The sequence below is a fragment of the Sebastes umbrosus genome, chromosome 5 (assembly GCF_015220745.1).
Source record: "Sebastes umbrosus isolate fSebUmb1 chromosome 5, fSebUmb1.pri, whole genome shotgun sequence".
Lineage (NCBI taxonomy): Eukaryota > Metazoa > Chordata > Actinopteri > Perciformes > Sebastidae > Sebastes > Sebastes umbrosus.
Window position 1 is genome coordinate 10,504,954 of NC_051273.1, and position 16,336 is coordinate 10,521,289.

General features: G+C 39.2%; 1 protein-coding gene across 1 annotated transcript; it reads right to left on the bottom strand.

The window, feature by feature from the left end:
* Positions 1-921: 921 nt before the first annotated feature.
* LOC119488800 (calcium-binding mitochondrial carrier protein SCaMC-1-like) lies at positions 922-15,604 on the bottom strand. Its single transcript, XM_037770709.1, has 10 exons — positions 15,094-15,604; positions 12,511-12,637; positions 12,328-12,415; positions 8,741-8,852; positions 5,351-5,509; positions 4,815-4,967; positions 4,545-4,652; positions 3,785-3,952; positions 3,492-3,642; positions 922-1,983 (listed from the first exon to the last, which is right to left on the bottom strand). The coding sequence occupies exons 1-10, from the start codon at positions 15,274-15,276 to the stop codon at positions 1,808-1,810; spliced, it is 1,425 nt and encodes a 474-aa protein (XP_037626637.1). The 5' UTR covers positions 15,277-15,604; the 3' UTR covers positions 922-1,807.
* Positions 15,605-16,336: the final 732 nt, after the last annotated feature.

The following is a 16,336-nucleotide window of genomic DNA, read 5'->3' on the forward strand; positions in this document are numbered from 1 at the left end:
CTTATAAGCAGGGTGCAATGAAATTATAATCCTGTCTCCACACAAAGACAGTTGTTTTTCTTCCTCATCTGGCTCTTTAAAGCCTCTGTAGAAGTTTCGTATGTTGTTAATTTACCATCTTTCAAATTATTTAGATGAAGAGTTTTTGTCAGTGATTTTTTTTAAACTACCAATAAGAGTCGCAAAAATCAGAAAATTTCAAAAGAACAGGAAAAAGATCTTGCTCAATGAATATATCAAATAAATGCACTTTTGTCATTCAGTTTATTATGTTCTTTTGACTTGAGCTGATTTTATATTTATAAGATTTTAGTCTACAAAGTCACAAGTTACCAGAACCAAAAATGATGCCTTAAAATTGTCCATTTTGTCTGACCCGACACTAATTAACACATTAATTTGTGAGTCGAAAGAGTAAAAAGAAACATTTGAGAGGCTGCAACCAAGAAATATTTAGTGATTATTCAGAAATCAAAATCCTTCTCAAAAAGTATGTTTTGTGCAGGAACTGGGAAGGTGGAAAGCAATTTTCTTTCAGTCCCTTCTTAAGTGCAACACTACAAATTAGCAGATCCACTGTTAATTGTGTCCTTTTACGTTGCCGGGATCAGACAGCTAAAGTCAGGAGTATTGACCTCGCTGGGAAAAAAGGTATTGCATAAGATCTAAAGTGGAGTAATCTGCTCTTAAAGCCTCAGGGGTCAAATGCACACCATCACATGGCAACACACAAGGCTAAAGTGAAAGCTTATACTCCGTTTAGAATACATCTGGGTCTACAGCAAAAATGTTCAGAGTTAACAGGTTTTCAGATCACAACTGATTCATTACTTGCCTCAAAATGTTGTGCCAAACAGCAAATGTATTCATTCAAAAACATTTCAACCACAGTGAGCTGAAAATAAATGCACTCAAAATGTCTCACTTTTGTATTCAAATGTTTTTATTAATGTAAACTCCAGCATCTAATGAACCACATTTTGGAAAAAAGGCAAGAAAACAATGGACGGTGGAGAAGTCCAGATATCTGAGACAAAAACATACATAAGGCACATTACTCCCATTCACCAGACTTGCACAAATCCATCCCCAAAAAGGACATACCTGCCTCAAACATACCAGAAAATAAAAAGTAAATACAGTTTTGCAAAGTTCCCTCAGATTTCTAGGTGAAACAGCTCCCCACTCACACAATATTTTGGAGAAACTGCATATAAAGCTGGACGAGTGTGCGTAAATGTATGAAAGATGTTTCAACTTTTGGTCTGTCTGCTTTGGATAAAGATAAAGAGCAAAAAATAAAGTGTTACCCTGCTTCAGCAAGTGTTCAAGTGTTGGAACCTATAATAGAGGAACATGTGACATAACTGAAATGACTGACACAAAAACATGACCATTTCTACCCAAATAAACAAACAGAACAAAAAATGTCTTGAAATCAAAATTAACCCTTAACTGTTTTTGGTATTCAGATTCATAACATCCATCTCTTTAGTTGAAAAGACTCTGAGTCTGACAGTGCATTTAAATCTGTGGGTGCATCCTAAACGCAGGCTGGACAAACAACATACAGTGGGAAATATTACAAGCCCGTAACTATTTCTTTTTTATATGGCTCAAATGTTATGCCAAAGTCCTGCAAACACTTTAAAAATATCTGGAGACTTGGTGACCTACAGGTAAACAAGGTCTTTACATAACAGTTTTCCTAATATGTTAGAAGGGACGTGTTTTAAAGTTTTTAAAAAATTGCTGCTCACCCTCTTCCACTCTCTCGGACACACACAATCACAGCTGAATCCGCTGCCTACTTTTGAATACCCAAGTTATCCCTCATGTGCTCATACACCACGTAGCTGATGCTCACAGCCGGTATGACCTTCATGAAATTGGGCATGATGCCACGGTAAAGTCCAAAGAAGCCTTCCGTTTGCAGGATCTTCTTCAACATCAGGTTCATGGGCAGCTGCTCTGAGCCTTGAGCTGAGAAAAAAAACAACAAACATTGTGAAACCATTGGATTCATGCCAAAGAGAGACATACCAGCAGTGGTAGTTAATGATGACAGTGCTTTAATATAATATACAAGTATTAATTTGACCGTGAGTAACCCCCCAGGTAATGGCAATGATTTTTCCCATATATCTTTGTCTCCATTTAATAATCAGTCAATCATTTCTCTCCAAGTTTATGAGCCATCTTTGAACCCATAATGAAACCCAACCCAGACTGCTGTCCCAAACACCATCACAAGAAAATCTTTATGAGCCTTTGGATTACACCTGCAATACCAGATTTGTCACCACTTGGGGGCAGCAGAAACAAGCTGTAAGCACAACATTGACATAAATATCACCTAATAAAGTTGATATGGTTGCCTTAACAGTTGCCTTTTTACACGTCCAGCAGATACGGAGAAACATTATCAATTATTTGGAGTGTTTGTGTCCACTTAATGAATGCAAGTCAAAATTATTGCCCTCCTTCTTGCCCTGTTTTTAGTCTCCACTCCTGTGGGAAATATGTGGATCTTCAGCTGCTGAATGCTCCACTATGTTCATCAACTCCTTGCTAATTCTGTTTGACTGTTTGGTGCTGGGCTGGTAGTGTACAGTGGGCTTTTACAGCTTTTTCGGTGGTAGAAAACAACACTATGACAGCGGTGTGAGAGAACCAAAACAGTAAAGTTGCCGGAAACCCAACACAATGAGCTGAAAAATGCTACAAAGGTACTTTAACATAATGTTTACTCAATCTTTACTTTAGCTACAGGTAGTGCAGTGCTTTTCAGTGGCTATTTCTCTTCTAATAACACAGCATTCACTGCTCAATTGATTTACTTTGAATTTTGAAGATCACCATCCACCAACTGTGAAAGATTTAGAAATGATTCACTACACTTAGTGTAAATCCCTCTGGATAAGATCATGGGAGCTCTGGGTAAATGCCAACAGCGCTACATTAAAGGACCAATATGTAATATATTTACTGTAATAAATCCTAAAATGACCATGATATGATATGTGATCAGAGATTAAGGAAACATGCTGAATTGAAATATTGGCTTCTCTGACAACAACGCTACAGCCAGTATGTTCTTTGAAATATCCATTCCAGTCCGAAACGTTTGTTTTTGTTTTGGATCTGTGTGATCCCGTCCACTGAACTTTTTAACTCCCCATTGCCACATATGAAACAAATTGGCACGCAAACAACCTTCTGCTGTTACGTTAGATTCTACCCGACAGGTTGGGAAGTGATCCTGGCTACTGCTGGCCATAGGCTAACGCGGCCGTGTCTAGAAGGTAACCCTCAAATTGTGAAAACGTGCACTAACTGCTATCAGTCAGACTGGAGGAGCGGGTGGGCCACGGCTCCAATGTTTTGAATTTGGACTGCTGTTACCCATTTTAAATGCTAGCTGTCAGAACTACATATTGCTCCTTTAAAAGTTGGCAGAATTTTGAATGGGCTTTGGTTGGTCTCTTTACCTTGTGCCTGCATCCTGGTGCGGATCAGAGCCAGGGGGTAGCTGGCCAGCTGGCCACACGTGCTGGACAGAGTACCGCAGCCAAGCAGCACCAGAATACCGGGGTTGGCTGATTCTTTGGCGTAACGGGACAACCAGAAGTTCTTCAAGCTCTGGTGACGATAGGGAAGAGTTTGTGTGTGAGAAAGGAGTATCATATTTCACCAAATCAAACAGTGACATCTAGAGAACATGCCAAGTGGAAACCCTTCACTGTTTATAATGACAGATGATATCTATTTTTCAAACACGTACCTCGTACACTGCCAGATCTATGCCAGCGTAGGGGATGATGCCCAGGAGATTGGGTACGTAGCCCTTGTAAAACGACTTCAGTCCCTCCTTCTTCAGGATTTGCTTGGCACAGTCAAACATTCCTGTGTACTGTCCGGTCTTCCTCAGGGTCAGACGGGTTTTCAGCAGCTGCAGGGTTCAAAGATTTTAAGTGAGGCTGTTTCTTTCTCTGACTGAGCACTTCTACTGACACTTTGTAGCAGCCAGCAGCTGAGCCGTAACAATAAGGAGGAAGCTTTGTGACATTGAAAATGACTTTTTTTTGTCATTATTGATACCATTATGTTATTATTTAACTTTAACAATAAAGTAGGAAATCTGCATTATCTTCCGTAAAGTCACCCGCATCTTTTTACTTTGCTCTTTATTTTCAGGTTAGACTAAAAGAGGCAGGATTTGGATTTATTTAGGGTGAAAATTATGTTCAGTGGACAATTCATGTAACAACAGAGATAACTATCATCATCGAAGGTATATGAAAATACATGTTCTCTAACCCAGTGTCCAAAACATTTTTCTGGGAACCCACTTTTTTAAAATGACAAACAATCACGACCCAACTAAATAGTCTATAAATCAAATTTGTGCGTAAATTAACGCTCCTGACCATTTCTACCGCCAGTTACGCATCACCTTATATTATCTTGAATAGGTTAACCAGCCATTATTAAGAGTTATATGTTTTAATAATCACAACTTCATTTTATACACCTCTGCTCACCTCCATGGGGTAGATGACAGTTTGTGCTGTGGCTCCAGCCATCGATCCGGCCATGAACCTCTCGTGGGTCTTGACTTTTCCTGGTTCACTGGACAGCATCTTCTTATACTAATGAAACACAGTGATAAAGGAGCACTTCATCATGACAACTCAATGACTATTGCGGACTGATATTGTCTATACCAATATTATGATCTATGATATTAAAATAATGACATGCTGCAGAATGATACAGTGCATCTATGTTTACTGTCATCAGTTTGTATTTACCTGCTCATAGGCCATAAATTTAATGGCGGTCTCCGGGGCGATCTTCAGTACGTTGATGCCGTTTCCTCTCCACAGAGACTTCAGGCCTCCTTCTTTTAACATTTGCTTGAAACCACTAACCAGGTTGATTTTGTTGTCCTTGGTGGAATGCACCTGTGCATAAAAAAAACCTTGCATTGTAAATCATTGCTGTAAAGACAGAGTATTTTTTATGTAATATTAAAAAACATAATATATAATTAAGAACAGGTTAACCACCTAAATGGGGGAATTATCTATTAGAACAGCTTCTTCACATTCTGTTGTTATTATTTAGTATGTAAGTATGATCATATGTGAGATTATCCTCTTTTGATAGCACATGCTACAGCATATTACTATGAATATACATGAATGCTCTGTACTCTGCTTTAAACCATGTTTTTGTTTGGTCTGAAGTTATATGAGATATATAATACAATATACATATGATTCAAAATGTGATTTATTAAGAACATCTGACAAACAACCAATAATAAAAAAAAGTTTTGTCACACCTGCATGAACACCTTCATCCTGTCCAGCGGGGCGGTTCCTGTACGGGACACGGCGCCGGCCATGGCCCCCGCCGCCAGCTGCTTCCACCACACACCGGTCGTCTTCTCCTCCTCTGTGAACTCATCTGGGATGGAGAGGCTGTCACCGATGTCCAGCGACTACACACAACACCACAATATGATTAAATCACAGTCAGAGACATATTTTAAATACAGTGTGTGAACTGTGTTTAGGTTCTAAACGTCAACAAAGAGCTAAAAGTCTTCAAAACCTTCTCTGGGCCGCTTAGACTCTCAAACTGATATTGTACAGTGGATGCCCAAAATAGACCTGTGTGAATTTCACTAGAGCTTTGTATCAAAACAATTGAAGTCTGCTTTTGAGATTCATATTAAGTGAATCACACAGCTTCAAAACCGCACGATAAGCAGCTTCGCCCTGAGCTTAACGCCTGGCTGAACTGGACATACGACACATCCTCATCCAAAGTCTTATATAACCACCGGTTCACACCGTGAGATCAATCACATCTCTGCACGGCACTTTATAAAACCGTGTGTGTCAGTAACATCAAATCAAATGTAGTTTTCTTTCTCTCATTTGCAACACTGCAGCTATCTCATTTAAACAGACAGTTCAGTAAAATACAATGGTGTGGAGAAATCATCATGTGATATGAAGTCTTGCACTGATATTAGTGATTAATTTAACATATTGTCTTGTGCACAGACTACTCCAGACTACTGGTACTTCTGTCTTATCTGTTTGAGGCAACATGGACAACATCAATCTTCACTTGAGCTGAGATCAGAAAATGGAATAAAATCTGTCTTCATAAAGACGCAGGACAAAACAACATGAACATCTGTACAATGCAATAAACTAGGAATACTAGCTTCGTGAATCTTATAATATATATATAATATTCAGTTTAATTGAGACTTTGTGAGATGTGGTGATTTAATAGAGGGACAAAATATTGAGGAACACCTTTGAGCTGCAACAATTAATCAATTAGCTGTTAACTATTAAATTAATCATCAACTATTTAATAATCAATGAATCGGTTTGAGTAATTTTTTAAGAAGAAAAAAAGTCAAAATTCTTTGATTCCAGCTTCTTAAAGGTGAATATTTTCTGGTTTCTTTACTACTCTATGACAGTAATCTGAATATCTTTGAGTTGTGGACAAAACAAGACATTTGAGGACGTCATCTTGGGCTTTGGGAAACACTGATCAACATTTTCATCATTTTTTGACTGATTTTATAGACCAAACAACTAATCCTTAATTTAGTATATATGGACCGAATAATCAACAATGAACATAATCGTTAGTTACAGCCCTTGAACACCTTACAATATAGTTGAATTCAATGCAAATGCTCCATCACCAACTAAATCCTCAAAATTGGAGTTGTATGAACACCTTTTTCTCAAAGTCTCAACAAAAACTGAACATTATCAGCTGTTGTATTGGAGTGCATCAGAATAGCTCATTTAAAAATGCAAAAACAACATATAAGCTAAGGAACTAAGGATGAATATAAGATAATATAAGACAAGGAACCCTCAAATTTGGTTAATATAGAATTGTGACAAAGATATTATGTACTGAGAGAGACATTTTACAGTTGAAAAACAAACTTGTAAGCGCCCTCCAATGGACAAAGCACATAATGGCAACACTATTTCTACATTACGGCAATTTCTTTTAATTTATAGACGTACATACTGAATATTTCAGTGTCTGTGAGATGATAAAATCGTCTGACAATATCGGCCACGCTGACTTTCATTCGTGACCAGACGACATCCTGGACTGTGAAGCTAAATACTCAAACCCACCATGTCCACCTCCACCTCATAGGCCCCCCCGTCATCTTCAAAGTCGATGACAAACCAGTTTCCCTGTTTTTGCTGCTGCTGCTGCTGCTGCTGAGGGTGCAGCAGAGCCATATCCACCTCAAGCCTTTGCTTCAGCTGCTGATCCAGCACAATATAGTCCCAGTTTCGTACAACCCCCTCCTAAACTCTGTTTGTCAGACTGATCAGGATCCTTTAGTGCACCGTCAGATGTCGAGGGTCTCCAGATACAATCCAGCCCGAGGAGAGAAACGCTAAATCCAGAGTAACCATCGAGGTGAATACTGGAGATAGTGGGAAGCTATCACTGCCATAGACGTTATCACTGATGCCTCATCTCAGCATCCTGTCCTGTCCTGTTCTAGACTCACATCCTCTCTCAGCGACCGGTCCCAATCCCACTGACAAGATAATCCTCCTGAAATTAGCTGATCTTCTCCGCCTCAGTTTAGCAGCCACAGGTTTATTTAACCTCTGAGGTTGTGCCGGTGAACAGAGGCAGCAAACGTCAGAGATTAGCCACTGACTGGACCTGTCAGTGTCTCTGACATGCAAGTCACAGTATATTTCTATAAAGCCAACAATCTACACGTAAAACATTAAGATGTGAATATTCTTTGTTTGTCTAACAAGTTGCAAACGGCTTAGGGGTGAAATATTGATGTTCATCAACAATTAAGATTACATTAATAGAACGGGACCTCAAGATTCTCAGTTAGTGTGATAAATAAATTGACTTGTGAAATATTGTTTTCTTGCCACTTCTAAACAACCTCTTTCTCTAAGAAAAGGTCATCATGAAAAAGTTGAGCCACGCATCTTTCTCCCTCCTTTTCTCACCTCTCGTCTGGAAATGAATGAGTCTAATCTGTTGACGTTGAGCCGTTGATCTGTTACTAAAGACCTCGTCCAAATCCAGCATCAGCTGACAACTCTCTTTCACAACTTTCCCTTTTAGTGCAGTGGTTCTTAAAGTGACGTCTGGCACAGTCAAAGGACATGAAGAGGGTTAACTGTTTGGCATTCATGTCTCTTCCATTTTTATTAAAAGTTCCTAACTAGTGATTTATTTTTCTATGTGAGAGCAGCTTCAGGCTGGCCTTGGCGCCAGAGCAAAATGAAGCTTGTGTAAGAAATGCTTTTCATTAGTTTTCTGGGCTGTAATTGCACTTGGCATGAGGGAATTTGGGACTCCAGATGGCAAATATTGTACAACATGCTTACTGTCTCTTACACAGGAAACAAAACAACCACCCATTCAAATCAAAAGAGACATTAACAATAAGTTTAAAATACTACAATACTACTTCGGTCTACAACATGACAACAGATCTTTCTCTGGACTTTTTTTGGCTCCGTCTTTGGTTATAAGTGGCATTTATTTTGGACTGTGTTTTATGAGTTTATCACTGTGTTATCTAAAATGGATCCATCATTATGGTCTCTGTTGTCTCCCTCACACACACACACAAACACACGACCATATGGACACAGAGTGTCACTGAGTCATGCCCTCCCCTTACCGTGGAGTGCTTCCAGTAGCGGATAATCTCCTGCAGGTTGGTGGCTGGGTTAAACAGGAAGTGCTCCCTCCATTCATTCCAGTCCAAAGTCATGGTGCCGTCCACATCGATACTGTCCAACAAGGAAAGACAGAGGACAATTATTCACATTTTACGTGTGTTTTTTTAATCTAAAATCTGAACCTAAGGTTCATTTAAGACTCATGTAACCCAGCTGTTGGCTCATGTGGACAGGAAATAAGGACTGGAAATAAGGATGATTTTTATTAAACAGACTTTTTGTATTTTAATGTTGAAAGGAGACAACTGGGGACATCTATTGGAAGCACACAAGCAAACACCACCAACTAGGTCTGGACACTAAATCTAATTTATCCTCAATTTATTTATTTTTCATCTTTTTCAAAGTATTTCTGGGCATTTTTAACCTCTTTCATTAGATACATATTTAGAAGAGCAGCAGGAACTGAGGGGAGAGAGATATATGGGATGAAACGAAGGACTTCAACAGGGGACTTTGTCATTACATGGTCAGCGGCTTCAACTGTAAGGCACCAAGACAAATTTTGTAATTTTCAATAAACATTGAATCCTGAACAAAATGAGAATGGACATCTAACCAGAAGTTTAACTAACAAATCAGCCCACAGTCCAGGAGGATCTTCAACTGGTTCTACTGTTATTAATCAGGATAAACAAAGAACACAAGAAATGAAATACCAGGCACTAATTCGTATTTTAAAAAGATAATTCGCAGATTTATTCACAGATAAAAGTCACAGTTTATCTTCACGTCATATGATCGAGCCCTCCGCCAAAGAAAATGAGCTACTGTATTAAGAACAATGCTGACACTTTATTCAAAGTCTCATTCACTTTTCTAGACCGAGTCAGACAGAGAGACAGAGACAGAGAAATTTGCCTAATGTCAACAGATAGTGGTGAGGCAGCATGCAAACGAGAAATAGGTCACATGTTGTAAAGATATAAGTCATCCATACCACCAATTTTAACAGTAAAAAACTGTTACATTATTTCTGAGCTTGAAACAAATTCTCTCCTTTGGTCTCTTCTATAATCAGTCTCTGTCCTCGTCTGCTCTAAATGTTCATCTTTCCTTCATTTCCTTCCTCCAGGTCATTTCGGCCGGCTGACACACACACTCATCAATTACTCTCTGTGGTTTTCAGACAAATCTGATGCACAGTCATGCACATCCTGCTTTACTTCTCTTTCTAGAGCTCAAGTGTGCCAAGCGAAGTGCTCCTGTACATCTGCTGCTGACTTTGGTTATGCAAACACAGAACATCAACCTACTGCCTACCACATAAACCCGGTCTGACCTGCAGAGCAACAAACAATACGAAGTGTTGAACAGGATCCAGCGTAGCATGTTAATTTCAAACTTGTTTCTTCATTAAATCATATTTTCTCTCTACTGCTAAACATTTTCTCGCTTTGCTTACAGCATAACATGTGCGTCTGTCCAGAGGGACTGATGACACATATTAAACAGGTTACAGGCCTACACTGTAGGTCCCACAGCTTTGACTTACTGCTATTGAATGTTAAAACACAAAATGTTGCAGTGTCACAGTATTTGTTGAAGTTGAATGAAGACAAAATGATTATTATCATTAATTTAGCATCAGGTAGCTCAACCAACATTTATGAATGCAGAGCAAAAGCAGGAAACCAAGGATGCGTAGTAACTACAGTCTGGAGCTGCTCCACATAAGTATAGCTTCTCCTATCCAATATCTGTCCTACAATAGCTTATAGTATACATCTCATACATATTCTAATCTACAACAATTCAAAGTGTACCATTATAACACTAGAGACATGTATAAAAATGTTATTATAAAAGTCAGTCTAACCACTATAGTATCTCTCCACTTCCACTTCTCCTGCAGTTGTTTTATCTTTCTCATTTCTGTATTAACGGGCACAAAACTGAGCTGCTTAAAACAATTCTGTGTCTTTTTTTATTGAATTTATATTACATTTTTTATGAGCATTTTTCTTTCGCTGGAACAACAACAACAAAAATCCTGTTTTCATTAGATTTCACTGTTGGTGTGGATTTGCAAGGAATTAAAGTGGCGCCAGAACTTTTGAGTAAACTTTAAATATGGTAAATATTCTCTTTGAATTTACATTTTTAACAAAGGACGTTGAAGAGCGCATTAACCTAAATGTGTATTTCCTTACTTTCAGAGAAAAGCAGGCACCAAACTGCGCTGACTTTGTACATTTTTATTACAGAGACTAACCCTGACCTGCTCGCGTGTAAAATAGGCAAGCCTTCTATTCTATAAAATAGACGCGCGTCTCATGCGGGCAGTGTGTCCACTCTAATCTGTTAACATGGACGCCCAAATAAAAAACAACACGCCACGCAGCCGGCACGCGCGTCTCATGCGGGCAGTGTGTCCACCACTTTAAGTCCAAAAAGCAGGGAAGTGAATATAAAAAGTAGGCTACAAAAACTGTGATTGCATTGGAAACATACTTTTTAAAAGGCAACGATAACCAAAGGAGCAGTGTTTGAGTGTCAAAATGACATGAGTCCACACAATTGTCACAGAAAATTATAAATGACAGTTTTTGCTCTCATTTGGAAGATACTTTTAATTTACATGATTCTCTACCAAAGATGCAAAGCTAACAGAAACGGTTTTGTTTAATTGAGCTTTTATGCCTTTATTGATAGTGATAGTGATAGAGATAGTATTGAAAGGGGGAGAGAGATGGGATGACATGCAGCCAGGCCGCTGCGGTAAGGACTCAGCCTTGGTACATGGACTGCCTGCTCTACCAGGTGAGCTACAGCGGCGCCCCAATGGGCAATTTTTAATCAAACCTAAGAGAAAAAACTAAATGATATGACTGTGATGTGATGAAACACATCAGTGCTGGTATTAATATTGATATTCCTGACCAAACTTGTAAAAATCTGCATTGCAGGGGTTGAAAGTGACTCAACATGCCATTTACAGTTTTAAATCCGCCCTGACTGAACCTCACAAGGCTGGCCAGCATTTTTCAGAAGCATGCAGTGGGTGGAGTTGCCACAGATGCAATAAATAAGCTCCCAGCTATTTTAATTGTGCAACGTTTCCATTTAAACAGAGATCTTCGTCAGGCATTATCAGTGCTTTTAATCTAGTGTTTGGATCTTTTGACTGATTCTTGACTTAGTTCGATTTTTTGATCTTAAGGCCTACACCCTGGTTATCTGGAATCAGACCTGAGTGTGAAGTTACACTTAATAGCTTACTTCTTACTACATGTTTGGATACGTTCTCCAGCACAGTCAGACATCTTGACAGCTCTTTTATCATGTGCTGTCAGCCACCAGTCAAGTTACAGACTGAACTTGTTATCAGTCCCTCACACTGCAGGTCCCCACCTTCAACATATCTCTTTCACTTTTAAATAAAGCTTCATGAGGGTTTTGGATCCACAAGTAAGAGGAACAGAATATTTTCATGAGCCTTTTCTCAGGATAAGATGTTTAAATTCAGGCACATATCAGAGTTACCTTCCTAAATGAATAGCAGCTACAAAACAAGCAGAAATACCTTTGAAGGATCTTCTCTGCCTCATCTTTGCTGATGTCCATTCCCAGATCAGCAAGTGACTGCTTTATCTCCATAAAGTCTACCCGACCTGTTGGAAATAAAAACAGAGTAGGATTTATAGAATTTAGTTTGACTATTTAAGTACATTTTCAACATTGATAAACTTGAATAGTTACAGCATACCATCATTGTTTTTGTCCAAGCTCTTGAAGGTAAGCCGTAACTTCTTCTCGTGTTCCTTTAGGTAATTGGTGAACTCGTTGAAGTCGAGCGTCTCATCGCTGTCTTGGTCTCCAGAGGAAACTATTTTCTAAAGAAAACACAGAATATTAGAAATCCTTTCTTCATGTCATGGAGTATCAAGATGTGTTGGCTGTCTGACCCTCTCACTGGGTGGTGTGGGAGAGGTTTTGGTAAAGTCTGCCATCTCCTTTTCACACAGCAGCTGCTTGATTCAGCCAGTTGGTGGCAGAATAAAAATGCAGCAGATTCTTCCTTTGATTCTATATTTCCTGCTTTGCTTTTATTCATTTCCATCTGAATTTGATCACGTTTTATTCATTTGCATGTGAAAAAATTAGGGCTGTCAAATGCGATAACACATTAACGCAAATTTGCTTTAACGCCACTAATTTCTTTTAAGCATTATCGCAACTTGTAGCGGGCTCAGTTTTAAAGCTAGAGTGAAGATACTGGTATCACTGGTATATACTGGCCGTATAAGGAGGTTTGAAAAGCAGCCAGCGTGCATGTTCTTTACCTCTTTTTCATATTATTATCACATAATTGCTGGGATAAGTAAAGCAGCTCCTGTTTTACGGCCTCACACAGCAGTGACCTATCCTAATGCTTTATTATCCTGACTCATACTTCTACAGTTATCAGACTCACTGATGAGTGTAAAGAATGTAAGATTGTTTATTCAGCAAAGGTGGGACCTTCCTCCTCTTCAAGTCGCAGCCCACAATAAAAAGCTCACCTGCACCTACAACTTGAACCTTGAGACACTGTCAGACATTCTCGTGCAGCATAGGCCATATAGGCGGTCGCCTATACACTTTTCATCCCTGTAACTCTCGTTGTAGTGAAACTGACTAAACACTTTTAATTCAACAAGATCAGGGACCAATTGTTTATTCATATTATAATGAATACAGTTATGTCTGAAAATAAAAATCTTAATTTTTGTTTTAAAACCATTGGGATGTCTGATGTGTGTTGCGGTTTACTGGGCTAGGGTTAGGGTCCTGGGGGGGTTGAACCCCAACTCTAACCTTAGAGCGGTGGGTGGTGGTTGGGGCTCCAAATCCAAATTTCGCCTAGGGTTGTGTTTTCTCCACGTGATTTGTTACTATCTGGGGCAAATGTGTGAGAAAATCATGAGGAAATGAGACTCAAATTGAGGTTCTGAAACTCTCTCGTGATAGGTTCAACACATGTATTTGAATTTGAAAATCAGCTTAAGCAATTCGTGGATTTATTTGATTTATACCATGATATTTTGTACACTGAAAGATTTATCAATTAAAGCTGCAGTGGGTAGAATTGGAGCAAATATGACTAAAAAGAGTTATTTTTATAAAACGGTCACTATATCCTGACAGTAGAACATGAGACAGGTAATCTGAAAAAAAATCATGTGCCTCTGGTGCTCCTAATGGCATCTGCAAGATTTCACAGACTGGAGGAAAACGACCAATCAGAGCCGAGCTGGAGCCTGCCGTCTCTGAGCAGCTGTCAATCACTCACAAACTCCGATCAAACGGTCAAACTAGGCAGCGCTGATCAAATATGAATCAATATTCTGTTACTGTAATGCCTATTTTTTCGCCTCAAATGTTTTCAGAAACATCTTGTAGTGTACCGTTTAGCTGTAAAATTAGAAAGTTTGTGACTTGGCAGCCATGTTGAGATCAGTTGAGGAAATACCAAGCCCCGCCCACCATCCGGAGCACAGCCAATAGGAACGCTCTCTCTCTCTGAAATGACCTGTGATTGGCCAAATTCTCCCGTCACAGTCTAGATTTTGGTAAAGCCTGAAAACAGAGCCATGAGGAGGTGCAGAAGTCTAGTTTTCTCTCAGAACACTTGAATTACAATATGCTGAAAGGTTATTATGGAATTTTTGCCCAATGATGCCAAAAATATACCGCCTACTGCCACTTTAATGTCTACATTTCACTTTCAACATATAACTATCCAGCATTTTAGCAGATTAAAGTCATTCCAATTCACTCTCTAATTGGTTGTGTACCCCGAGCATGGAATATCACAGAGGAAGTAGTATAATTAACAATGCTTTTTTTCTTAAGTCTGGTCATCATTTATATGGGTTGCAGTGACATTAAAGTCAGACAAGGACTAACTCACAACAGTTAAGAACTAGCTGGTTATTATGGAATTTTTGCCCAATGATGCAATAATATTCTGCCTACTGCAGCTTTAATAATAAACATAATCAACATATTAACAAATAATGCAAATAATTGTTAGCTGCACACAAAAGAAAAAAAGAAAAGACACAACAATAATCTAAAAATAATCTAAAAACTGTGCTTAGGGACAGTAAAGAATGCCTACTTCCTGTGTGAGGCCTGTACTTCATTGTCAGGGTTACTTGGGGTGAATGCAGAGTTGCAGTTTACAGCCTGCCCAGCTCCTTCAGGAATGCAGTACTACATAAAGAAGTATTTGTGCCAACTGTCTCTCCCTATGAGTGTCTTTGTGTGTGTGCAGACTACTGTTTGTTTACTATATCTCTATTACCTGAGCTGCTCCTTTCCCAGTCTTGATGCCCATGGCAGACAGGCCAGCCCTCAGCTCGGACACATCCACTTTGCCATCCTTGTTGGTGTCCAGCTTGGCGAACAGCTCGTCGTACGTTTTCGACGCATCTTTTTCGACACACTGGCAGTCCGTGAAAAACAGCTTCCTCACGACTTGATACATTGTTGAAGAAGAGAAGGAAGACGAAGCTGCACCAAGTTGGGCAACTAAACTGTGGTAGAAACACACAGCACGAGCTGAGTCCTGTGGTTGGCACTTCTGGTTTGCAGCAGCAGGATCGTCCCGGCTGGTTTCAGAGAGATTGACGCAGTGCAGCTCGGAGAAGAAGTGGTAGAAACGTCCTCATAGGTCGGTGTGGTGAAGAATCCGGTGAAAACAGATGTGCAGGAGTGTGTATGATGAGGTAGGTAGACAGCAGACAGCCGCTGAGGAGAAAAAAGGGTGGGTCACTAGGTTTGGTTAGCCTGAGGAGACCTCCTCTTTTACTGCACACACAGAGACACACAGACACACAGAGAACAGACACACCCTTCAGCAGCAACAACAAGCACTGGGTTATATTACATGGTGATTTCAAACTTCAAATAGTTACTTATTCATTTCACAAGCTTAGTTCCTTCTTTTTCTAACTTCTTTTTTTGTGGTTTTAGGTGTAACACACACACAGCAGACACACACATGCATGCAAATATGATGCATATTCATATAGTGGTAGTAGTAGTAGTGTAGTCTAAAGTCCCATTAGTGATGGGAATTCAGGCTCTTTTTAGTGAGCCAGATCATTTGGCTCAGCTCACCAAGAAGAGCCGGCTCTTTCGGCTCCCAAACGGCTCTTCGTTTTACCACTTCTGCCTTTTATAATTCAGACAAATTAAGCACAGTTTTGACTTATGATTAGTATGTGTGCAGATATATCACTTAAATTATTCAATATAATTATACTAAACCTTATAATTTCCAGAATACCGTCATTTTACATGCTGCTTTGTTTCCGACTGTCACCCATCTTTTATAATTCAGCCAAATTTAGCGCTGTTTTGACCTATGGTTAGTATAACCTGATATTTTCAAGTGGAATTTCATTTCATTCTTACTGTGCAATATCATTTTCCACTTGTGCAATTTTGATAATAGTCTGTTTATTGTCAATACTGTATATACTGCTCCTATTTTTATACTTCCTTCTATTTAAATGGTTCATATTTTGTTACACTTTGTTTAG

Excerpts from the sequence above, each read along its gene's own strand:
- LOC119488800 (XM_037770709.1), bottom strand. The coding sequence starts at position 15,276 with ATGTATCAAGTCGTGAGGAAGCTGTTTTTCACGGACTGCCAGTGTGTC. Across the intron at positions 12,638-15,093 it reads CTGGGAAAGGAGCAGCTCAG|AAAATAGTTTCCTCTGGAGA; the intron begins GTAATAGAGATA and ends TGTTTTCTTTAG. Across the intron at positions 1,984-3,491 it reads CACCAGGATGCAGGCACAAG|CTCAAGGCTCAGAGCAGCTG; the intron begins GTAAAGAGACCA and ends TTTTTTTCTCAG.